Source organism: Euleptes europaea, chromosome 5 (genome assembly GCF_029931775.1).
Source record: "Euleptes europaea isolate rEulEur1 chromosome 5, rEulEur1.hap1, whole genome shotgun sequence".
NCBI lineage: Eukaryota > Metazoa > Chordata > Lepidosauria > Squamata > Sphaerodactylidae > Euleptes > Euleptes europaea.
Window position 1 is genome coordinate 30,421,792 of NC_079316.1, and position 24,984 is coordinate 30,446,775.

Below are 24,984 nucleotides of genomic sequence, written 5' to 3' on the forward strand. Positions count from 1 at the left end.
TTTAAAAAAAATCCATACATTAAAAAAGTACAAGGGGTCTAGTACAAGCCATGGTGTGTGTGTGTGTGTGTGTGCGTGCGTGCGCCATCAAGTCATTTCTCATTTATGGAAGCCCGATGAATTAATGAAAGGCATTGTTTCTATTGGTAACAGATTGGTGGTGGGAAATGCCATCAAGTTGCAGCCGACTTGTGGTGTACCTGTATCTGCACAGTGACCCCAGACTTCCTCAGTGGTCTCCTATCCGAATACTAATCAGAGCAGACCCTGTTTAGCTTCCGAGATCTGATGAGATTGGGATAGCCTGGGCCATCCAGGTTACACTCCTATTTAACAAATAGGTTTCATATTAAAAGGACATAAGCAACTCTTACAGTGCATTCCTAAGGAGAGTTACTCCAGGCTAAGCCCATTGAAATGAATGGGCTTAGGCTGGAGTTACTCTCCCTAGGAATGCACTGTTAGCCTTAAGGTTGCTACTTAGAAGGTCAGCGTATGGTGGCTGTAACCATATGGACAGCAACTTGCCAAACTACCTGCCAAGCAGCAAGATTCCACTGCAGCTGCTTCCCTGGACTTCTAAGTGAAGCAGCAGGGCAACAGCAGCATCCCTATGCAACCAGAAGCTGCAAGACACCAACTTTTTTCAAATGGCACTTGTGCTACATAGCATTTGTCTAAGTGACTACTACAGTTAGCAGTAGTCTACTATACAGTTACTGTCCCCCAAAGCAGACTGATGATCCAACCATTCACTTTCACAGGAGGAAGGCTAAGAAAAGCGCTTTGGTTTAAGATATCCTGTACGAGGACCATTTGTGGAAATTCATGACCTAGCAAACATACCTGAACAACTATAAACAGAGGGGCATTCTCATTTTCATAGTTTGAAAACATGATTAGTGGGCAAGTAAAAAACCCTCAGTGGAAGATTCTATACATTACCCTGAAGATATTTAATGGGTTACTGGAAAGGCCCAGGAGTTGGTCAACAGATTACTAACAGGACCATTTATTTAGTACATAGCACTATTAGGTCTGTGCCTTACAATCATGTTAAGACAGCGATCCAGCTGTGTATATATTGCCACTCAGGATATACACCAACATTTTTTTAAATCAACCAAGTTTATTAAAACATGCACACAAGCTGGCACCAAAACTATTAAAAGATTGTTTGTTTATAATTGAGAATACTGGGCCAAGCATACGGTGTAACATTACTTTGCCTAAGTTTGCATTCGTATCCTAACCTAGTGGAAAGGCGTCCGTATAGCTGCAAATAAATGTCTACCTTCCTTTTACCTGATTGGACAAAATAGAATTCCAGCAACTGACAACACATCAACAGAGGTTTTACAACCAATATTTAAGGCGGAAAAAGTCTCCACTACCTACAGCTAAGTTGCATGATCAAGGGAGTAATGTACCATCACTATCCTTGGACATTACCATATCCACTTTGGGCTGCAGGAGAAATCACATTAGATTACTGCCATATAAGAGTTTCCTGTGCATATATCCTTTTTTTGAATACAATGGCTGGTAGTCCAGGTCTCACTTCTATCTGTTAGTTTGCTGTAATTAGATTCCTGCCACATAATTCTTTCATACCGAGGAAACATAACAGTATATAAACTTTTGGGTCTCACAGGGGAAAATGCCATTGATGAACATGCCTGCCTTCTCAAACCCATGAGCATATTCATTTTTAAAAGAAAGATGGTACCTGTTGTTCTTTATCTGGCTACACTAGACCCTTCTCTCGGTGCTACATATACAAAAGCCCGAGTGGGGGGGGGGGGAAGAGTATGCACACATATATTATTACAGCCACCAAATGTTGATAACTTTTAGTTAATTTATAATAATGAAGCATCTGAAGCTTTTTTTAACATCTTAATATAATTTTATTTCTTTACAAATTAAGAGATGCATTGGAAAAAAAGTGAAAAGTTTGTGATCTCATTTTCTATCTTACATTAATTCTAGAAGTATTATAGAAATCTGGGTTACCAAACCTTGTTTTGGGAAGCAAAATTTTCATTGGATTTCAGAGTTACTGGTATGTGTTTCGGAGTAATGTACCATACACAGTATGTGTGTTTAAGAGGGGGGGAAGGGGGGATTCTCAGCCATACTTGCAAATCTGTGCGTGGCCGCTGAAAAGCTTCGTGACCTGAGTGGCCAGTTACAGTCCATGGATATTTCCCATCTATGGGATTTCCCATCTATGGGATGGGAGGGAAATGAGGGAAGACAAACCGGCTGCGATTCTTTAACCCGAATCTACCTGTGCTTGAAACAAAGGATGTGCTGTGACTCCCCAACTTCTCTAGAAACAAACCTTTCTGTATTGCTTAACAACTAAGTTCTGGTTCTGCATGAACAACCTCCATTCCCCTGTCCAGCAAAGCAAAAAGCTTTCCCTTCCTTTCCACGCAGCCAAGAAGGAAAGAGTACGGTGATGCTCATTTTCAGAACTAGGATAAATGCTACCCTGTAGATTACTTAATGGGATAGTTTTCAGTTGTGATATGATGATCTTCTGAGAACTCCAAGGACTGACGAAGTTGCGGCATCATAAATAAAATAAAAGCAATTTCATTTTACCTTTGCTCATCTTCCAAAAGATTAGTTGGGCAACCGGTCACATGCATTTATAATTCAAGATACTTCACACGGTAAATGAAATTTCTTTATTTAAATCAGTTTGCTTAGTTTATATTCAGGACAGTATAAAGGCCCAGCTATCTGACCACTTCAAATTGTCAAGGGAATTTGAAGAACAGTTGGTCTTCTCTGAAGTCACAAAGTTTAGGGTAGTTACTCTGCATATATTTTTGTTTATATAATTTAGTATGCATTGCACCATTCACTCAGCAATATACTCTGAAAATATACAAAACTTACATAGCCAAATCAGCAATGTTTGACAGTCATCAAATTATTATCCAAACCAGTTTAAGAGACAGCCAATACTCCTACAGGTCCATTTTAAACTACAGATAGAACGTAACTTCTATATAAAGCACATCAGCCATTTTCCTTTCCCAAGGAAAAACGTAGGATACTAACTCATTCTGCCATATTCTTAGACATAAATATAAAATAAAAGTTGTTAATGCCTGCATTGACTTGGGCCAAACTGGTTGAATTAACTTAAAAAAAAATCTATACAGTATTATTGCACTCCATGAATGTGCAGTAATTGGAAACATTCCAGCACTGAAAAGAGTCTTGCATTAAGATTTTTCTGGAAGTACAACATGAAGGCGAGGAGAGCATCCAGTCTGTACCAACAGCTTGCTGTCTTCAGTACAGGCCATCATTCATTTCGTTCACGCTGCCTTTGGAAAGTGGCTCTTAATGTCTGAAAACACACCAAAACAAACTTACCAGGAAGTTCCATAAACAAAGAAAGGTCAATGGGAAAAAAACCCAAGATGGTCTATGACCAGAGTTGCTAGGGGTGTGCATTTGCCTAAAGCCAAACTGAAACCCCCCAAAATACCTTTTTAGTATTTGGGGGGGAGGGGGATTACCGGTAGAAAAAATGACAGCAATAAAGGAAGCCAAAAAAGGGGATCCCAAATAATGCCAAATTTTTTCAGTATTATTCGGGCTGTTTTGGCCCCACCACCATTTCCCCCCTCCCTCCCCCTTACTTACCTCCTGGTTGACTCAGATACCCGCTGCCGGCTTTCTTCAGAGAAGGTGGGCGGCATGGATTTCTTTTTATTGGGTTCAGTATTTTTTGGGTTCAGGTTTATTAACCCAATTTTTTTTAAAAAAATCCAGGTTTTCCAGATTTTTTACAAATTGCTGGGTTTAATAAACCCGAACCCAGAAAAATACCGGGAAAAATGGTGCACACCCCTAAGTGTTGCCCAGGAAGCCATATAATAGTCACTTAAGATTAGAAGCCCAGGAAACTGAAATAATGAATTCCTTCACACTGTATATGCTTCAAGATACAAATCCCTTACAAAATTAGTGAGGCAATTAAGTAAAGGGAAATGCTGCCTGCCAACACCTTCTAAAAGCTCCTTCTGATCTTAAACATAGGGCTTTCTCTGAAGCGGAATGTGTATGCGTATAAAGTGCCATCAAGTCACAGCGAACTTATGGTGCCCCCATAAGGTTTTCAAGGCAAGAGACTTACAGAGGTGGTTTGCCTTTGTTTTCCTCTGCATACAGACGCTAGTATTCCTTGGTAGTCTCCCATCCAACTACTAACCAGGGCCAACCCTGCTTAGCTTCTGAGATCTGATGAGATTGGGCTAGCTTGGGTCATCCAGGTCAGGGCTTATGTCCAGCATGTTTATGATGTATTTTATACCCCAGATCAATACGTCACTGAGCAATCTTCATACAAAACTTACAAGAATTTTTCAGTACTGATGGATGGGGCTATGATCTATGATGTGGCATTTGCTCCATGTGCACATTGAGTTTCATTTCATTATCAAGGATCTGAACAAGTTGCTGCATGGAAGGAAGGTGCCCAGATTCCAACTTAGACCATACTGGAACATCTAAGGAGAGAGACAGGAAGGGGGGAAAAAAGCCTTAATCGCTTGTCTGCTTTTCTAAAATGCAGAAACAACCAACTATTGCCAAAAAACAAAGCTACTCTTATACACTTTTAGTTTTACTATATTCAACTAAGATACACTGCTTCCATCTCTACCAAGCAAAGATTCAAAAACACTTCCTGGAGAAAGTTCAACACAAAACTTTGATCTTAAATCTTGCCGAAATGTGTCTGGCCTTTTCTGTGCTGGGCCCAGCCCTTTGGAATGGCCATCTCCTTTCCTTTCTTCATTGAGCAAGCCATGTAAGGTTGCCCTCTTACAGAGAGAATTTGATAGAGGACAAACATTTCCAGCAGATTTGGCTGTTAGTTTGCCAATCCTGTGAACTTTTAAGGGTACTAAGAGTGAATGCTTTTAAACTGGTCAACTGCGTATTTCAATCTTTTTAAATTTTAGTTGCAATTTGGCTGCTACACTGTTCAGTATTCTGCGTCCAGGAAGATAAGGTGGGATAGAAACGTTTTAATAGTTTAGGCTTGAGTTCACATATAATTAGTTATCTGTCAGCATTTGGGGGAGTTAATTCATGACTTCTGTATGAACAATTCATGTGTGCTGTGCGGAACAACAGCGAGCCTAAGCCTCATGCCACTTCTTCCCTCCAGGTAACACCTGTCATGAGCCCTTACACATCTACATATAGGCCCCACATTCAATAAGAATACGTTAATAGGCAAAAAAAGCTGTCCAGAACTTACCATTTAAAGTTATTTCAAATGCACCTGTTGACATACACTGGTTCTCAATCATGTTGCTCAGGAAGAAAACCATCATACAAGCATAGACCTAGAAGTGAGGAGTATTAATCTCAGCTGCTGTCTTCAAATTATGCAACTGAACCCAATTGCTACCTTACTAGCATAAAAACATAACAGAAGATACACTCCAATGGGAAATCACGTACACTCAAGTACTACTTTAAAAGAAAATTAGGAAGAAAGGTACTGTTTATAACAGTGGTTCCCAAAGTGGGCCTTACCACCCCCTGGGGGCGGTGGGATTACCTAGGGGGGCACTAAGAGGCAAGGGGACAGTAGGGGGGCGCTAGAGGTGGGCCCCTTAAACTGTATTGTTGGATAGGGCAGGGGGCGCTGGGGTTGAGTTTGTGGAACCAAGGGGGCGGTGGCTTGAAAAGTTTGGGAACCACTAGTTTATAATATATGGTTTCCCTTATAAAGTGGACAAATACTCCATATCTCATAGTCACAACTTGATTACTGTTAACTTGACTCACTACTATTTCTGCTTTAAACCCTAGTTGTATTATTGCTCCCTTTACACAAGCCTGTTAGATATGCTTTTGTTCTCATACACCAAGGATGAAAAATGATGCAATCTTTAGCAATACGGCATTCAAAGATCTCATAGTCAAAGGTTAAGTCTGTAGCTCCTTAAATAAGCTACATACAAGTTCAGGATATTATACAACCCATCCCTTAATCCAATTATTTCAAACAAAGAATTCAGAATTTCCAACACTAAAGATGCTTTTTGGATCACAGATAAAAAATTTGGTTCCCAGCGCAACAGCAAAGCAGTCCACTCTCCTCATGGGGCAGTGCTTCTGCATTCTGTTCTTCCAGGACATCTCCCATCAGCCCCAGTGGGGCCATCATTCTTGCTGGCAGCAGCACAAACAGGCAAGAGAATCCAAGATCCAAATTCTTTTTTGTAAAAGCTCAAAAAAGATTATTATTCACAAGGAACAAAATGCACATTCACCTCCACCTCAGATATTTTGGTTTTTATTAGTATTTCACACAGAGGAGAGAAAGGTTTCCATATTCATCTTCCCTTTTCATGAACCACATTCTCACGCTTTCAACGAAAAAACAATGCAGGTGGTCTGTGTGACATTCTGTGTTTGGTGGGGGTTTGTGGGTCTTGTTATTTCACTGTTATAGGTCTGTGTATATGAACACAACCGTAAAGTCTTTTGGCTGGAAGGCCTCACTGTTCTCTAACTGGTAGCATGTTAGACTGTGAAAAGGACTAACACCCAAGCCACTCTGTGCTATCAACAGGCAGTCTTAAAATAATTCTGAGAACCCAAAGATTTGATTATGAACCTGTATTTGGTAATTTACTGGATGTTAGATCCTGTGAGGTAAATAACTGATGCTGATTACACCTGACTCTGGCATGCTGCAGAGACACTCCTGCCCTGATATTTAACCTTTTATAACATTGTCCACTCATATATGCCAAGGAAAAGTCCAGGGGTAAGCAATAAAAGAACTTCTCTTATTTCCCTACAGGGGAAAAGAAAGTTCTTGGTGTTCAGGAATAAACTGTGTATACAACTGTAGCTGTGGGAGAAACTTAACTTGCAGAAACACAGTGTCACTAATGGATAAGATGTTACAAAGACGGAAAGAGAGCCTGCCAGAAACTGCCAGTCTACTACATGAAGGAAACACAGACAAATACCTCCCAGATTTTCTAGCTTAGGTTACATTTTCTGGACCTTTTACCACAGACCTCAATCTGCCCCTTAGATTACCTCTACCCAGGAATACTTAGTGAGAAAGCTTACAGATCAGTGTGTGCCCCTCCAGGCCACCAAACCAGACAAAGCCATGAGACAGGGATACTTCTAACCTGCCTGCCAGAAGGTCTAGACCCCCAACTGACCCGAGTGTCAGCTAATCGATCCTTTTCTTCCAGCAACTTCCACCTCCCCCTGAAGGTTCCAAGGGCCCTGATTGGCTGTTTCTGGCATCTCCACTACACCAATAGGGTGAAAGGGGAATTGGATAATAAGGGGGGAAAGGGGACACAGCCCTGTCCATCACAGTCTGCCACATCACAAAATACATTTTAAAGGAAAAAAACAGTGTACTCTGTACCTTATTTTCTTGGCCCCACTGCCAGATACTTGGAGCTTGCATGCCAAAGAAAGCAAAAGGATCCTTGCCGACAATAATGAAGCCTATTAACACTAGTTTGAAGACTGACAGGAAGGACGCTATATGTCTGTCAAAAGAAACACATCAATCACTGAAGAGGTCTGTAGCTAAATTCATCCTGTCCAAAAGGCAACACTTAACTGAACATCACAGTTTTTACTTTATTTGCTTCCTCATTTCAGAACAAATGCTATTTGGAGATATTGCATTTAAAAAAATAGTTTCATCTTATACAGAATTACTTTAGCATAAAGCCCAGCAAAATTGGTTTAGATCAGCGCAAGTCCACACAATATTGCACTGTAAGAATATTACAACAGATGAACACATTTTTTTCAAATTATTAGAAAGCCAAAAGCCCTCTACAATTATTCTGTATTACTTTTCGCCCTGTAATCACAACAAAAGTGTGTGCGTGTGCCTGTGTGTGCAAAGTGCCATTAAGTTGAAGACAACTTATGGCAATCCTACAGAAATTCCAAGGCAGTTTGCCATTGCCTGTCTCTGCATAGCAACCCTGGACTTCCCCAGTGGTCTCCCATCCAAATACTAACCAAGTCCAACCCTGCTTAATTGCTGAGATCTAACAAGATTAAGCTAGCCTGGGCTATCCAGGTCAGGGTACAGCAAAAACAACAGATCATTATTAGTTTGCAAGCTCTGGTTGTGTGGGGCCTTCTGCTCCAGTTCACAGATCTTTGTGCTCGTGCAATTCAGCTGTTGTCATAGATATTAAGTTAGCTAACTCCTGTTACAGAATTTAATCAATCCAAATTACTAGAGGTTGTATGTTTAGCCCATAATTAGCTTACCTATAAATAGGTTGAGGAAGGTAGTTCTCTCCTTCAATGCGGATGTCTGGGTACCGCTGGCTAATAACCCGCATGTACTCCTCAAACACCCGCCTGTATCCTCAGGAAACACTAAACAGAAACATTTTATCACCATTAAACTCTGAGTATTTTCACTACTGGTTTCAGCTCATCAGCCATCAAAGCAATTATTTATAAGAACATTTATAAGAACTTCATTTCTGTACCTCCTACTTGTATCACGCTCTGCTGCTTCAAGGTCTCTTACTAGTCTTTTCTGTCCTCTATGCCTGAAAACCCCTTTGCCTTCAAGTTCTTCTTCAAAACCGACCCTTCCCCAGAGTCCTCATATTCTTAATGCTAATCCCAACTGCAAATTATTTTTAAGCATGTCGATCTGCCTACATTCATCCTTTCTCCTCTCTCCATTTTCCCAATGATCTGTTTCTGATTATAAACTCCTTAGGGGGCAGGGACCTGTCTATTTTTGCCTGCATAACATTGTAAAGTGTCATGTATGCTGATGGTGCTCCATTTTTTTTAAAGGAAGGCATTTTGAAACTTATTGGCCCACTTTGCAAAAACTAACAGACCATAGTGAAGAACCTTTCAACAAGGCAATAAAACACTCCCTCTTCTCTCATGCAGCAATATCTTTCAGATTCAAACACCATACAAAATTCTGCCATATTTTGGTACTCCTACTGTGTACACTGGCCTTTTATCGCCTTTGCTCCATTTGTAGTAGTTCTTGAGAATGTGTGGATTTTTGCAGTTGGCTCTTATAGTGTTACTATGCACTACTAAAAACTGATTACAGCAACCAACAGCTACACATCCACTAGTACAAACCCTCCAACTACCGTAAAGCCAATTTGGTTGCAACTTGCATCTAATAAATGTTTAAATGTCTGCACGCAGAAGTCATTTTCTTCCAGAGCATTTATAGACACCTACCAGCTGAAACAAAATATTTTTTGCCCTTTAATGAACCTAGCTTGGACGTAATTTACAAGAACCAGTCAGATGCCCAAATATGGTTGATGGTAGATATGCATCAACATGTATTTGGTATCAACAAGACCTATTTCCAAAATAGTATCTAGGATTACAGCAGCAGTAGGCCTGTTAAGGTAAGATTTCTTATACAAATTTTGCTTTCACAGTGTTGAACTGTGTTGTTTTAAGTTCTCTCTTATAGTTGAAGAGGGTATTTCTTAAAAATGACAAGAAACACTTGGATTTCCCAAGGTTAAGTAAAAAAACAGGAATCTGGAAGATAAATGCAAAATGTATCTGGTTTTTCTTCCCTTTGGTCCCAGCTGTGATGCGTTGCTACGCTGATGTAACATTGGTACACAAGAGCAACAACAATGCCTGTTAAAAATAGCTGTAAGTGGAAACTTCCTTGATTTTAAAAGCTTCACTTCAGCTTTGTAAACTTCTTACAAAGCTCTAGGAAAGATCATGAATCAGAAAGACCTAGATTACTGGTCAGGGGCAGAAACCAAAACAGTGCTTCAACTTCAGCTGCTATTCCTCACTTAAGTATTTTTTAAAGAAAAGCATGTGTCTGAAGTAATGAATCTTGACTCATAAAAGCTTATGCTGAAATAAATTTTGTCAGTCTCTGAAAGTGCTGTATGATTCCAGATTAATTTACAGAAAAGAAGCAACATTTTAAGGTCAAGTCTTTTATATCTCTGTTAATTCTACTGAATTCATAACCAGATTTGGACTGGTTTCCAAGGATAAGCTTGGCCACACAAAATATAATAATTTTGTTCAAACTGTAAAATAAATACCTCAACATTAAATCACAAATCAGTGTTTCTGACACAAGCAATAGCTAATAACCGGAAAATTTAGAAATGCCTCAGCAAAACTCATTACCAAAGACAGCTTGCATTCAGAAGAATACTTAGAAGTGCAAATTACAAGATCTTGCCTTGAGTAAGACAACTGGTACAAAAGAAAAAATGTAAAATACAGTTTAAAGCAACACCTATTTGACAGGTCTGCTCATGGCAGAGCAATATACTGTGCAGTTTTCAGCACCAAGCAAAGGAACTTTATTTGCAATAAACAAAAGTTTTTTAAAATCACTAAATTCTTACAATTAGTTCCATCTGTATATGTGTCTATACAAACAACCCGCTGGGGCCTGGAGCATACCACGCTCTCCTCCTCACTTACTTGCACACTCCCTCTGTGTAACTCTGCTTCCCTACCATACAGATACTGCCTTCTTACCAAAACCCACACCCCTGTACTCCCTCCAGGAGCAGATACCTCTTTTCCCATCACCCCCCCCCACATCAGCCTTTCTATTATCAAGGCCTTCCCATCTGCTAATAACGCCCTACATGAGAGTTTCCATTCTTCTTTTCTCTCCTCCCCCTTCTTATTTCACATACAGCATGAGAGAGCCAATGTGGTGCACGGGTACAGGCTGACAACCTAGGGCGAGGTTCAAACACCCGCTCAGCAACGAAGTTGACTCAGCCAGCCTCTCCAGCTAACCTGCCTCGCAGGATTGCCATGAAAAAGCAAAGCGAACTGGGGAGGATCCACCTACGCTGTTCCTCAAGGAGCCTGACAAAAAATGTGCCAGGCGTGCGTTCAAAGTCCAAAGTGCTCTCTGGCACACAACACATAGAGTTGGAAGGGACCACAAGGGTCATCTAGTCCAACCCCCTACACAATGCAGGAAATTCACAACTACCTCCCACCCCTATTCCATGCCCAGCAGATGGCCAAGATGCCCTCCCTCTCATCATCTGCTTATGGTCACAGAATGAGCATTGCTGACACACGGCCATCTAACCTCCTCTTAAAAACCTCCAGCGGAAGGAGGTTCTTAAAAACCTCTTCTTAAAAACCACCTCCTGAGGGAGCCTGTTCCACTGAGGAACCTCTCTAACCATTAGAAACACCTTGAACACATGAAGCTGCCTTCCATTAAATCAGACCCTGGGTCCATCAAAGTCAGTATTGTCTACTCAGGCCGGCAGCGGCTCTCCAGGCCTTTCACATCACCTACTTGCCTAGTCCCTTTAACTGGAGAGGCCAGGGATTGAACCTGGGACCTTCTGCATGCCAAGCAGATGCTCTACCACTGAGCCACAGCCCCTTCCCATTACCCTGGGCATGTACCAAAGGAGAGATCTTCTGCTACATAATTCACACAATGAAACATCTCAACCAGTGGTGCCTTATACAAGATCTTTGGTTTCTGCAGATACTATTGAGGACCTTTGAACACATGAAGCTGCCTTACACTGAATCAGACCCTGGGTTCATCCAAGTCAGTATTGTCTACTCAGACCGGCAGCGGCTCTCCAGGGTCTCAGGCAGGGGTCTTTCACATCCCCTACTCGCCTAGTTCTTTTCCTTGGAGATGCCGGGGATCGAACCTGGGACCTTCTGCCTGCCAAGCAGAGGCTCCACCACTGAGCCCCAGCCCCACCCTGCAAAACATCCCCCCGTTCCCAAGCCTTTCCCCCGTGACTGCGCCCCGGATTCCCACCCCCCTCCCCGGGCCTTGTGCGTTTGAAGCCCCTCCTCGCTCTCCGGCAGCCGGGAAGCGGAAGGCCTAGCCGCCGAGAGCGACTACGCGAGGCCGGTCGGCAGGCAGCGCAGCAGGCCTCGCCCGCAGCTCCCTGCCTGCCTCGCCGCCTCCGCCTCCGCCCCGCCCGCTCACCAGATCTGGAACTTGAGCAGCGGCCCCGTGGCGTAGGCCATGCGCAGCTTCTTGGCCGGCGGCAGCCCTCCCGGCTGGGCCGAGGCCCAGTCCAGCCCCAGCGACAGCAGCAGCAGCCAGGCCAGCGCCCGCTTCATCGTGCCGCCCGCGCTCCCAGCCCACGGACACAGGCCCGCGCCTCACGAGCCGGCGGCGGAAATGCCCCTGCCCCCCCCCTCTCCTGACGGCACAGCGGGCGAGATCACGCCAGGCGGCGGCGTCACGCGCCTGCGCGAGGCTGCGCCTATCCCGGCCGACGACGCCAAACGCGCCCCCAACCGCCTCCTAGAGGCTGGAGCGGCGTCCCTCGCGCGACCCTTCGGGAGGGTGGGTGCTGCTGTTGCGACCCGGAAGTAATAGGGTTTTGTTTTTTTTTAATTTGCACGCGTTTGGGCCTAAGGTGGCGTGGTCGTCAGGTTTCATGCAAATTGCCTTGCATAAGCTGATAGGAAGAAAATAGATTTCCTTCGAAATGTGGTGTGGGAGGAGAGTGTTATGGATACCCTGGACTGCCAAAAAAACAAATCAGTGGGTTCTAGATCAAATCAAGCCTGAACTGACCCTAGAAGCGAAAATGACTAAACTGAGGCTGTCGTATTTTGGTCGCATTATGAGAAGATCAAATCAAGCCTGAACTGACCCTAGAAGTTACAATGACTAAACTGAGGGTGTCGTATTTTGGTCGCATTATGAGACACAAGAGTCACTGGAAAAGACAGTCAGGCTAGGAAAAGTTGAGGGCAGCAGGAAAAGAGGAAGACCCAACAAGAGATGGACTGACTCAATCAAGGAAGCCACAGCCCTCAATTTGCAAGATCTGAGCAAGGCTGTCAACGATAGGGCGTTTTGAAGGACTTTCATTCATAGGGTCGCCATGAGTCGGAAGCGACTTGGCGGCACTTAACACACACACACACCTTGCTTGGTAGGAAAGCGGGCATGTGTGCAATATACGTGCGCGAGTGTGTAGAGTGCCGTCAAGTCACAGCCGACTTATGGCGACCCCTTATGGGGGTTTCGAGGCAAGAGACTAACAGAGGTGGTTTGCCAGCACCATAAGAACATAAGTAGGGTTGCCAGGTCCCTCTTCGCCACCGGCGGGAGGTTTTTGGGGGGAGTCTGAGGAGGGGGGGCTTCAATGCCATAGAGTCTAGTTGTCAAAGCAGCCATTTTCTGCAGGGGAACTGATCTCTATCGGCTGGAGATCCCTTGTAATAGCAGGAGATCTCCAGCTAGTACCCGGGAGTTGCCAACCCTAAAGACGAGCCATGCTGGATCAGACCAAGTCCAGCAGTCTGTTCACACAGAGGCCAACCAGGTGCCTCTAGGAAGCCCACAAACAAGCCGATTACAGCAGCATCCTGCCCGAGTTCCACGATGCCTAATAGGCATGCTCCTCTGATACTAAAGAGAACAGGTGTGCATCATGACCAGTATCCATTTTTACTAGTAACCGTGGCTAGCCCTCTCCTCCATGAATATGTCCCCTCCCCTCTTAAAGCCCTCCAAGCTGGCAGCCATCACCACATTCTGGGGCAGGGAGTTCCACAATTTAGCTATGCGTTGTGTGAAGAAATACTTCCTTTTGTCTATTTTGACTCTCTCACCCTCCAGCTTCAGTTCCAGTATTATGAGAGAGGGAGAAAAGCTTCACCCTGTCCACTCCATACCATGCATACTTTTATGCCTTCCTCTGCATAGCAAACCCAGACTTCCTTGGTGGTCTAGCCAAATACCAACCACGGCTGACCCTGCTTAGCTTCCAAGATCTGGCTATACCATGCTGCCTTCCCTCCCATATACAATATAAGGATTTTGAAAATGTATCTATGTGTCTTTTTAAATGCATACATTTATTTATTGATTTCATTTATACTCCTCCTGTCCTCCCATCTTATCCTAACAACTCTTGTGATGTAGGTAGGGTTGCCTTCCTCTAGGTGGCACCTGGAGATCTCCCTCTATTACAAAGGATCTCCAGATGACTAAGATCTGTTCCCCTGGAGAAAACGGCTGCTATGGAGGGTGGTCTCTATGGTATTATACCCTGCTGAGGTCCCTCCCCTCCCCAAACCCCACCCTCTCCACCCCCAAATATCCAGGAATTTTCCAACCCAGAGCTGGCAACCCTAGCTGTAGGTTAGGCTAAGAGTGTATGAGGGTCCAAGCAAACTTTCATGGCAGAGTGGCTGTCATAAGTGGTCTTCCCTCTGGGCTTTGCCAAAAATTGCATGCCCGTGACAAAAGGGAGCCAACCCAATGAAACATTGCCCTGGGGTATTGAATCCATTGCTGTTGCATTTCCTGTTGTATGAAATGTGTTTTTGTGTCATACCTACGGTAAAGACCCTATTGAGCCAGACCTTCTTGTTAGGGGTTTTTACCTTAAAACAACCAAACAACTACAAGTCTCTTTGGCCAAATTCAAGGAACGCACTAACCTCTGAAATCACAATACTGTTGTGGTGAGTGAACATTCCCTCAAATGTGCCACACTTACAGGACCCAGCTGTCTAAGGGAAGATCAGAAGTTTGTTTCAGGTTCATTGCTAAAACTTTATATTCCTCAGCCAAAAATCAGTGTTTTCATCAAAAACTTTATTTAAAAGTAATCTAATTTGAGAAGTGATTAGATAAGAGGTTATGTAAAGACTTGAGGAGAAATCGTTAGTAGCTTTGAAATTGGATGTCATCAATATGCTGACACCCAGGTCTATGTTTCTCTTTCCAAATTCCTGGTGATGCGGCAGAGATCTTAAACCAGTGCCTGACTGCTGAGGTTTGATGTCTGAGAGTGAATAAACTGAAACTGAACCTAGACAAATGGAAAGGCGGAGATCTTGAAAGACATTGTGCTTCTCACTTTTGATGGGGTTCAGCTGATCCTTGCTGACTTGGTTAAGAACCTCAGGTTTATACTGGAACCAGCACTGCTGTTGGAGAAACAAGTTAATACAGCTGTAAAAACACTTCCTTCCAACTCTTCTAGCACAGAAAAGGACCCCCTACTTGACACGACCAGTCTGGCCACCGAGATACAATAACATCAAAACTTATGAAAACTTCACCTACCTGATTGACATTGAATCACAACCTATGATGTGAACAGTGACAAGCAAATCTCTGTGCCCATGGCGTTGTGTGAGTTTTAAAAAATGTCTTCGCAGCTGAGTACTCCCCTGTGTCATTCCAGAGCAGGAACACACATCTAAACCCTTTTAAAAAGCCTCATTTCTACCAGAGCACGCAGACCTTCATCTTGCAAGCTATTCACTTTCCCCCTTTCAGTGTTACCTTGGCTTTAAAAAAGTGAACAGTACTTTTATGTATTGACAGTTTTTATTTTCTGTTATGTTTTTGTGGCTTTATTCCATTTAACGTACCTTTGGAGTATTTATTACAGATATGCAGCCTACATATTGGTTAAATAACTATGAAAATAAAATCCAGTCCATTAAACATGGACCATGTAATTGTGCAACTGGACTGACAGCTAACACAAGGATATAAGTGTATCACAAGAGGGTTTTAAGTCTACCTGAAGTACCTTGAGCACATTTTGTGGAAAGGCAGGATATACATTTCCTTTAAAAAATACATAAATAGGGTAAAAATGCAGATGGAAAAAAACCCACTGCAGTAAAATATTCCTCATCCTCTGATGCCCTCTGATGCGATTACAATGCTTTACAGAGTCTTCGGTGGATTTAGGAAGGTGTAATTCTGCTTTGAGTTGCACTGTTATTCATATATAAGGTTGGTCCCTGATTCATGATTTGTACTTGCTGATTCATTTGAGAGGTGGAGATGGAGCCTGAATAAAAATCAGAGTTAAACTATTTATTTACAACATTTATATTACCCCTTTCTGCACAAAGGCAACCCAGGGACCCCAAGGCAACTAACAATTCAAACAGCATAATAAAACACATAGAACTTATTTCATCTCACTTGGTAATGTTTAATTTTTATCATATTATCACACCATGTTATTTGGAAATTCCCCTGCCCCTGCAAGTGGAGAGGGAAACTCTCAGTGCAATGATGTTACCACCTACCCTTTTTTAAAAAAACATGTGAGATACATCAGACTTTCATTGATAGTGCATAGGAGGTAAAAATGCAGATAGGACAAGAAAGAGGGATAAAGACAGAAAGAGGGAGAGAAGGTGAGAGGAGAGAAAGAAAGAGGGAGAGAAAGAGAAAGGAGAGAGAAAGAAAGAGGGAGAGAGAAGGTGAGAGGAGAGGAAGAGAAAGAGAGAAGGGAGCGTAGCTGGCTGGGCTCACAGGGTGCTGCGCCCTGCTTAGCCCAGAACGGGAGGGAGGAGGGTTACTGGCTGGGCGAGTGAGGCCGGAGTGGCCTGCTTAGCCCAGAACAGGAGGGGGAGTGAGGACTGGCTGCCTCAACTCCACAGGCCGGAGAAAAACCCTCCGCGGGCTGCATGTTTGACACCCCTGGTGTAGATGACTGGGGAAGGCAACGGCGAACCACCCCATAAACAAAGTTTGCCTAGTAAACGTTGGGATGTGACGTCACCCCATGGGTCAGGAATGTCCTGGTGCTTGCACGAGGGAATACCTTTACCCTAAAAATGTAAATTTCTTCAAGTAGATTCTTCTGATCACATTTCAGGTTGCAGTTGAAAGGAAGAAAGAGAAACCTAATATAAAGAGTACTTTTCATTGTCACAAGTGGCTAGCTGGTCCAGCATCATGTGTACAGGAGTATGAGGCATTGTTTCTACAGGAGAGACCTGTAGCTATGTGTGACTCCATGAAGAGCCATGTGGGAAGAACAATAGACAGAGAGAGAGAGGAGGGGTCAGAGGCAGCTCCCAGGTTAAGACAAAGAGAGGGGCATCCCATTCAAGGAGATCACATTTACACAGAGTGATGTAGCTCCCCCCTCCCCAATATCCAGGCATGCTGTGTTGCTCAGTCTAACAACATATATCCACAGATGGGGTAAAAAGTAGCTTGTTGGCCTACCTTGCAGAAGGGAGAAAAAAGATCAGAAGGTGGTATGGCAGAAACTGCACCAAAGCCTCACAGACAGCAAAAATTAAGGTTCACAGGGTGCTTCACCTTGCAGTTTTCTGTCAGCTATTAGGTATATTTGCAATTTTTCCTTGTATAAAACTAAGGCATTTACATTTTTAATGTTATAAATATCAGATACTGTAATTGTATATGCCAAGTAAGTAATAAATGATGCATTATATGTTGTTACAGCAGTGAATTTAGTTTGTTTGACAGGACAATGAGTATTGCATATATTTCAATTTCCCCCCAAATTTCTGTTTTTTTTCTGGGGGTGGGGGATGTTTCCCTGTGGCTTCAAATTTTCTGGAAAGGTTATATCTCTATACAAAATGTTCTGTAGCATGGTATTGCCCAGAAATTCCACTCATTTGCCTATGCATAAAGAAAGGCTCATCCTGATCTGGATGGCCCAGGCTAGCCTAATCTCATCTCGGAAGCAAAGCAGGGCCGGGCCTGGTTAGTAGAATCAGAGTTGGAAGGGACCACCAGGGTCATCTAGTCCAACCCCCTGCACAATGCAGGAAACTAACAACTACCTCCCCCTCATATCCCCAGTGACCCCAACCCTTCCCCCGCCATGCAGGATCCCACAATCAAAGCACTTCCAATGGCCATCCAGCCTCTGCTTAAAGACCTCCAAAGATGGGGACTCCACCACCTTCCGAGGCAGTGCATTCCACCATCGAACAGCCCTCCCCGTCAGAAAGTTCTTCCTAATGTTCAGGTGGAATCGCTTTTCTATTAGTTTAAATCCATTACTCCATGTCCTAGTCTCTGTAGCAACAGAGAACAAGCTAGTTCCCTCATCAACATGGCATCCCTTCAAATATTTAAACATGGCTATCATGTACTTGGATGGAAGACCACCAAGGAAGTCCGGGATCACAATACAGAGGCAGGCAATGGCAAATGCCCCTTTGTTTGTCTCTTGCCTTGAAAAAACCCCTGGGGGTCACCATAAGTCAGCTATGGTTTGACAGCACTTGCGACTATCACCAAGGCGAGGCTACCAACAAGAAGTCAACATGAGGCGGTGTACAGGATCAAGTAAGGAATCCACAGGACTGGTTCTTCAGCAGACCTATGAATTACCAAGCTCAGAACCCAGTTGATAATTGATTGGTCTATTGGGGAGCCAAGCATGTAAATTATCTAAATCAGAGTTTCCCCAAACTGTTTGAGTCATGGAGCACTTTTCAGGAGAGAAATTCGTCACGGAGCACTAATTTTCACCTAGTACCTATATACTAAACTGAATGACAGTAGTATTTTTCTTTCCAGTCTCTTCACGGAGCACTAGGAGATGTTTTGCGGAGTACCAAATGCTCCTTGGAGCACAGTTTGGGAACCTCTGATCTAGATGATGCTCACTTTCACCTGTTATGACAAAACCTGTTTTATAACCCCAGTGGTCTTGGATCCTATGGGATCCAGGCAATAAATTTTCTAACAGAGCAGTTCCTCAGTGGAACAGGCTTCCTTGGGAGGTGGTAAGCTCACCTTCCCTGGAAGTTTTTAAGAAGAGGTCAGCAATGCTGATTCTATGATCTTAGGCAGATCATGAGAGGGAGAACACCTTGGCCATCTTCTGGGCATGGAGTAGGGGTCACGGGGTGTGGGGGGTAGTTGTGAATTTCCTGCATTGTGCAGGGGGTTGGACTAGATGACCCTGGTGGTCCCTTCCAACTCTATGATTCTATGAAAAGAACCTTGTTATCCACAGGAAGGAAAGTAACCACATTTACCAAATTTACATTGTTCTCTCTTCCATTTTATCCTCACGACAAACCTGTGAGGTGGGTTAGGCTGAGAGTGTGTGCCTGGCCCAAGGTCACCTAGCAAACTTCCATGGCAGAGCAGGAGGGATTGTAATACTATATTGCAAGCAGCAGCCTTCCAGCACCACTCCTTTTGATGATACCTACTGTTATCAGTAGGTAATTATTACTAGCTTTCACATGGTTCAGATTTGTGTCCTGAATGGCTAGGAAGAGCCAGTAGCATGCCTGATAAAGACAAGGTCCAGATTAGAGTGCATTGAGTATGTGCCAGAATAAGATTCGAATGAATTTTTTTTTTAAGTTACAGTACAGCAACAAACTGACGGAACTAGCTGCAGTAACTGTTGTACTAGCACATTATGAGGGAGTAAAGGGTCTTGTGTTAATGCAGAAAAAATTACTTGGGGTATTTCACAACTTCAACAGCTGCGACAAGGTCTTAGAGCAAAAGGCCGGCTGTGAAGGGATATGAGAATGCTGACACTAAACACTATCCCCTATAAATGTACCAGCCTCCATGGCCACAGAAATCCACGGTGGGAGCCAAAAATCCACAAAGGCAAACTCAGAAACATGCCAGGTTCCAAAGTCCACATACAATAGTTCTCACATCAGCTGGTAAGGAGCAAGGCCGAGCTCTCTCCCACCCATATGTGACAGTATGTCACAGACCTCTCACCAACACCCATATTTCCACAAAAAACCCCACTATGGTGTGGTGGTTAGAGTGTCAGACTAGTATCTGGGAGACCCAGGTTCAAACCACCACTGTGCTGGATGGACCAAGACACACACTCTCAGCCTAACCTACCTCACCGGTTTGTTGTGAGGATCAAATGAAGAAAGGGAGAATGTTGTAAGCTTGTCTGGGTTCCCATTGGGAAGCAAGGCGGGGTATAAATGAAGCAAATACATAAAAGTTGGAATGAGGACTGAAGAAGAAGTGTTGAAGGGGGCTGGTGTAGTGGTTAAGAGTGGAAGACTAATCTGGTGAACCGGGTTCGATTCCCCACTCCTCCACATGAAGCCAGCTGGTGACCTTGGGCTAGTCACAGCTCTCTCTTAGAGCTCTCTCAGACCCACATACCACAAGGTGGCTGTTATTGGGTGGGGGGGAGAGGGAAGGCAATTGTAAGCCACTTTGAGACTTCTTACAGTAGAGAAATGTGGGGTATAAAAACCAACTCTTGTCTGAACGAAGGACCTGCCCAAGCAATACCACAAGGGCATCGGAGGATGCCGAGACATTTCCGCCCATGTAAGTGCTACATCACCAAAACCTCTTTGTGAACAATATAGGAGTGGGGTGCAAATTTTATTGGACGATTCCTATGTAAACCCTTGTGGAATCCCATTGCTTTAAAATGGAAGAGATTGCATGATTGTTCCACTAGAGGGCACCTAATGACTTCAACTTTAAAAATCTGGCATCCAACAAAGAAAGTACCATGTGACATTATAGCCCAGGGTCATCTTGGCTAATTAAGCCTGTTCATAAGGGAGGGGAGGGGAGCCAGTTTGTACCAGCTGCCTCTCATATGCAGCATTTCTCATACTTACAGTACTGACCAATAGGGAGAATATGGATCAAGACAGTCTTTATCTGCAATTTATTGTTGTCTTTATCTGCAATTTATTGTTGTCTTGATGCTCCTTGTCAATTTTATTTCAATTGGGATAGCAGCAGAGTATATCAGGAATAAAAATGTCCTATTCTCATTTATACCTTCAAAGATAAAGTGATACTTCTAGCCCCCCAAAAGTCTCTAACTCACAGGATTGCCAGCTCCTGGTTGGGAAATAACTGGAGATTTTTGGGGCGGAGCCTGAGGAGGGTGAGGTTTGGGGAGGGGAGGGATCTCAATTGCCAAAGCGGCCATTTTCTCCAGGTGAACTGATCTCTATCAGCTGGAGATCAGTTGTAATAGCAGCAGAGCTCCAGCTACTACCTGGAGGTTAAGAAAAATACAGCACAGATACCAACAGCGAACTGTGGAGAAACAAAGGTATCAAGCTCACAATAGTAATGCAAAAAGTGCTCTATTATTTACAAGCGCAAGCGTCAAAAATATCATGAACATATACAAACATAACACAATGACAATGTGTAGCTGGCAACCCTACTCACACACAAAAAAAATTGAAATCATTTTGGTAAAACAGTTCACCCCTTTCCCATTAATCAATGACACCATATATTGACCCAGTCTTGGATTTCATAGTTGTATTAGATTTGTCTGCAGGTTCATAAAATTACAACTGCTCTAATTAAACATCTTCAGAAAGTCCCAGACAGATACAAAATTAATGTTCTTCATTTATTTTACTAATTATACAACTCTCACCATTCTGCACTGCAGTGAAAACGAAGAACAAAACTGTTTACTGTTTTAAAGCAAATGAGGCATAAAACAAAGCAAGGTGGTAAAACGTAATTCGAAATCACATAAATGAAGGGCTCTCAATGCTTTTCAGACTGCTGCCACTTTGGAATTCTGCAGGATGTTGGGCGCAAACACAAAATGGCTGCCATGGGACGTGTGGCCAACTGCAATATGTTAGGGTAGGGGTGGGGAACCTTTTTCTCGCCAAGGGCCATCTGGACATTTATAACATCATCTGTGGGGCATACAAAATCATCAACTTAAAAATTAGCCAACCAAGCCCCAAGCAGGCAGCTGCCCCAGATGATCCACCCACCCCCTGGTACGGGCTGGCATCCCACCGGTGGCGCCAGTCTTCAATCCTTCTGAGCGAGAGATCTGCCAGGACCCACGAAGGGCCAGACCAAATGGCTTCTCGGGCCTTAAACGCCCCCCGGGCCTAACGTTCCCCACCCGTGTTAGGGAGTGAGGTTATGCATAACTAATAGTAATTCTTTTATGCAGAAACTCTGTTTAACAGGAAGCCTTTTAAAATGAACATATTGTTTTAAGATCCTTGAGCTGTGGTGGTAGCTGTTGCCAAAGGAACTTCTGAAAAAAAATGTGCACAGCCAACAAGATCTCCAACAGCCAATCGAAGCCCTGCTGGGCAAAAGTCCCATCCGGCCCCACACACACTCTGAAAACACTTGGCAAGCACCAGGGAGGGGGGCGGGGTTGTAAATCAACGGCGGTACAAATGCTGCTGGCAAACAGTATCTCTAGCTCTCCTGCAAAGAAGCAGGAAAGTATAAATAACAAAAAATTCAGAAATAAGAAAAATTATTGTAAATAAATACAACTTCCGGCAAGATGGCTGACCTGACCGCAACTTCTCTCAAGAGCTCTTGAGAGAACCAGGAGGCGCTTTGGATGCGAGTCACTTTCAGTGACTAGACCACGTTCCTAAAAGGTGGAACGTGGAGCAGGCAATTCCTGCTGCCGACCAGTGCGGTTTGACTCCCAATCTTTCCCCCGGGAACGAAACCCGGGGGTGGGGGGTTGGAGCTGTCCCGCTCGGCTGAGGGAAGACCATCGCTGCGAGCGCCTCTTATGGAATCGGGACCAGATCTCCTCTACCTAATACCAGCTATTGAAATATTTTAATCATCAGAAACCCCAAAATCCGAGACCTGTAAGTGCCAAGAACTTCTTTTGTTTGCTTTTCTTAAAAAAAAAGAGAGACGGAGGAGTTTCTTTAAACTAGCTGTACACCCGCACCCCCCCTTTCCCAAGACCACGAGATAACTTGATAATAAATAAGAAAAATCACCAACCAGACTGAGGATTATAAATCTTTCTTGCGGCTAGACGTAACAATTAGGGATTTGAATGACACTGTATGCAGCAACTGAAGACTCCGAGTCAGAAGGGGGAGGGAAGAAGATTTATTTCCAATTTGAAAGACTCGCTTTTGAGTCTTCCTGCCACGTTTCATTGTGAGAGCGAGGAGACTCAGTGAGACATACCGGATGTCCCTACAGACCTAACTAGAAGACTCTTGAAACTCGATGGTGGGTGTTACATCAATATTGCCCGCCTATGCAACTAATTCTACAGGGAACCATGGATTACAAAAGAGTGGAGGAACTTTTGATGCAGCAAACTGAAACACTTAACAAGCAAATTCAACATCAAACACAGCATATGACTCAACTACTCGACCAGAAACTTGACAATCTTATGAATGAGATTAAGTCAATTAAAGAACAAGTGAAGGTATTAAAAATAGACATGAATAAGATGGAACTTACTATAACAAAAGTGGAGGAGGAACAAAAGGAAATTTAAAAGGAAACTAAAGATAATGAGAAACAAACTGAAAACCTAAAAATACAAGGAGAAATTTTGAAGGACCAGATGGCATTTTTTGATATGAAATCGAGAGAATCAAATCTACGATTACGCAATCTCGGGGAAAAATATGGGGATACCAGAGAGATTATGATAATCACTTGCTGACATTTTCCATTTAAGTGATCAAAAATTAAACTATGCAATAGATAAAATTTACAGAGTTCGCGTCACCAAACATACAGAAATCAACACCCAGGGAGATTGTGATTGTCTTTTTTGATCTCAAAATGAGGAATACAATAATGCAAATCCAATATGATAATCCTCTTTCGGTAGATGGATTACCATTAATAATGCTAAAAGATATACCTCGCCACTTGGTTGCAAAGAGAAATGCTTACAAAGACTTCACAACGATACTGAGGAAAAATGGAATAAAGTATGCCTGGTTAATACCACAAGGACTTACGTTCATCTATAAACAGAGCAGATGTGCCGTCAATTCACCAGCTGAGGCTGAAAGATTTTTATTAAGCCACAAAGAATTGACAGATCCAATTCAAGGCAAAGACCAAGAAGAAATGCGACGGGATGAAGACTCAACTGGGCAAGATGTAGTAACTGGACACCATCGACTTCAAGAGACTATACTGAGGAAGCAAGAAAAGAACAGTAGAAACCCCCAACAGAAGAAGTCTTTTAAAAAGAAGGGATGAAGGGTTGGAGGGTATTAAAATAATGGGAATAAGGGGAGGTGTAGGGAAATAATTATATATATTTTTCTTTTTAAATTTACATGATAAATACTTCTATCCTAGTTTTTGGAATAATTTACACTCTTTTAGCACTTTTAATTACTTTCAATGTTAATTAATCATATCAGATAGGGTTACAAAGTTATGGCGTATGCATGGATATAAGAAAGAAATACATAAATAAAAATAAATATATAATGTTCTAGAAGGATAGGCAAAGAGTAATACAAAGAAGTGACTGGATTAAGAATGGGTTAGAGGAAGTTGGGGGGGAAGTTCAAATTGTTATATGTATATGAGGATATCCATTCAGCACTGTATTATTATTGTTTATATATGGAAAATTAAGCTAGATGGTATATCGAATGGGATTATTGTATCAACTTTAGGGAAAAAGTAATAAATTTTTAATAAAAATAAATAGATAAATAAATTGGGGGGAATGTGGGTATATTTCAGCAATTGAAAAAATAAATTAGACATAACTTTGTAAAGAAAAGATAACATTGTTTTTATTCAGATTTGCAGTACTAAAATGAAAGAAAAAAACAATAAAAGTATTTAAAGGAGGCAATAATTTACAATAGTCTTCATATTCCTGTTTCATACTAAAGTCTGTTGGCTATGAAAAGGCAACTGTGTGAATTTCTTTTACGGCCTTTTTGACACTTGGAGTTTTTTGAAGACATGAATGCTTTTCTCAGTGATTAACTCAAAAGATCAGGCACGACATTGCTTATTTATCAAAAATATTTGGAAGGTTCAATGAAATGATTTGCAGTTGCAAATAAATGAAGTCAATCTTAGTAAAACCAAATCTGTCGTCTCTATGTTTACTGCAGTTAACCCTACTGAGATGCAATATTGGCTGTCATGAACTATACAAATTTCCAAACCTGTCTGAGCTATGAAAGGCCACTTATAGCCAAGGAACCACACATGGTGGAGCCCTGAAGCGTGTCATTTGGCTTGTACAGCCCAAGAAACTCCAGAAATAAAGCATATTTCTAGCACTCATGAAAACACTTTAGCACAAAAGATGAAAACGTTCATGCTTGTTAATTTAACGTCTCAAGCTTTCTGATCCCAGCAAGTGAGCCTCTCCTGCTTGGCTTGTAATCTCT

At 42.8% G+C, this 24,984-nt stretch overlaps 1 protein-coding gene across 1 annotated transcript; it reads right to left on the minus strand.

Moving 5' to 3' along the window:
• Positions 1-3,169: 3,169 nt before the first annotated feature.
• SELENOT (selenoprotein T) lies at positions 3,170-12,163 on the minus strand. Its single transcript, XM_056849399.1, has 6 exons — positions 12,023-12,163; positions 8,320-8,430; positions 7,448-7,574; positions 5,297-5,384; positions 4,386-4,538; positions 3,170-3,373 (listed from the first exon to the last, which is right to left on the minus strand). The coding sequence occupies exons 1-5, from the start codon at positions 12,157-12,159 to the stop codon at positions 4,414-4,416; spliced, it is 588 nt and encodes a 195-aa protein (XP_056705377.1). The 5' UTR covers positions 12,160-12,163; the 3' UTR covers positions 3,170-3,373; positions 4,386-4,413.
• Positions 12,164-24,984: the final 12,821 nt, after the last annotated feature.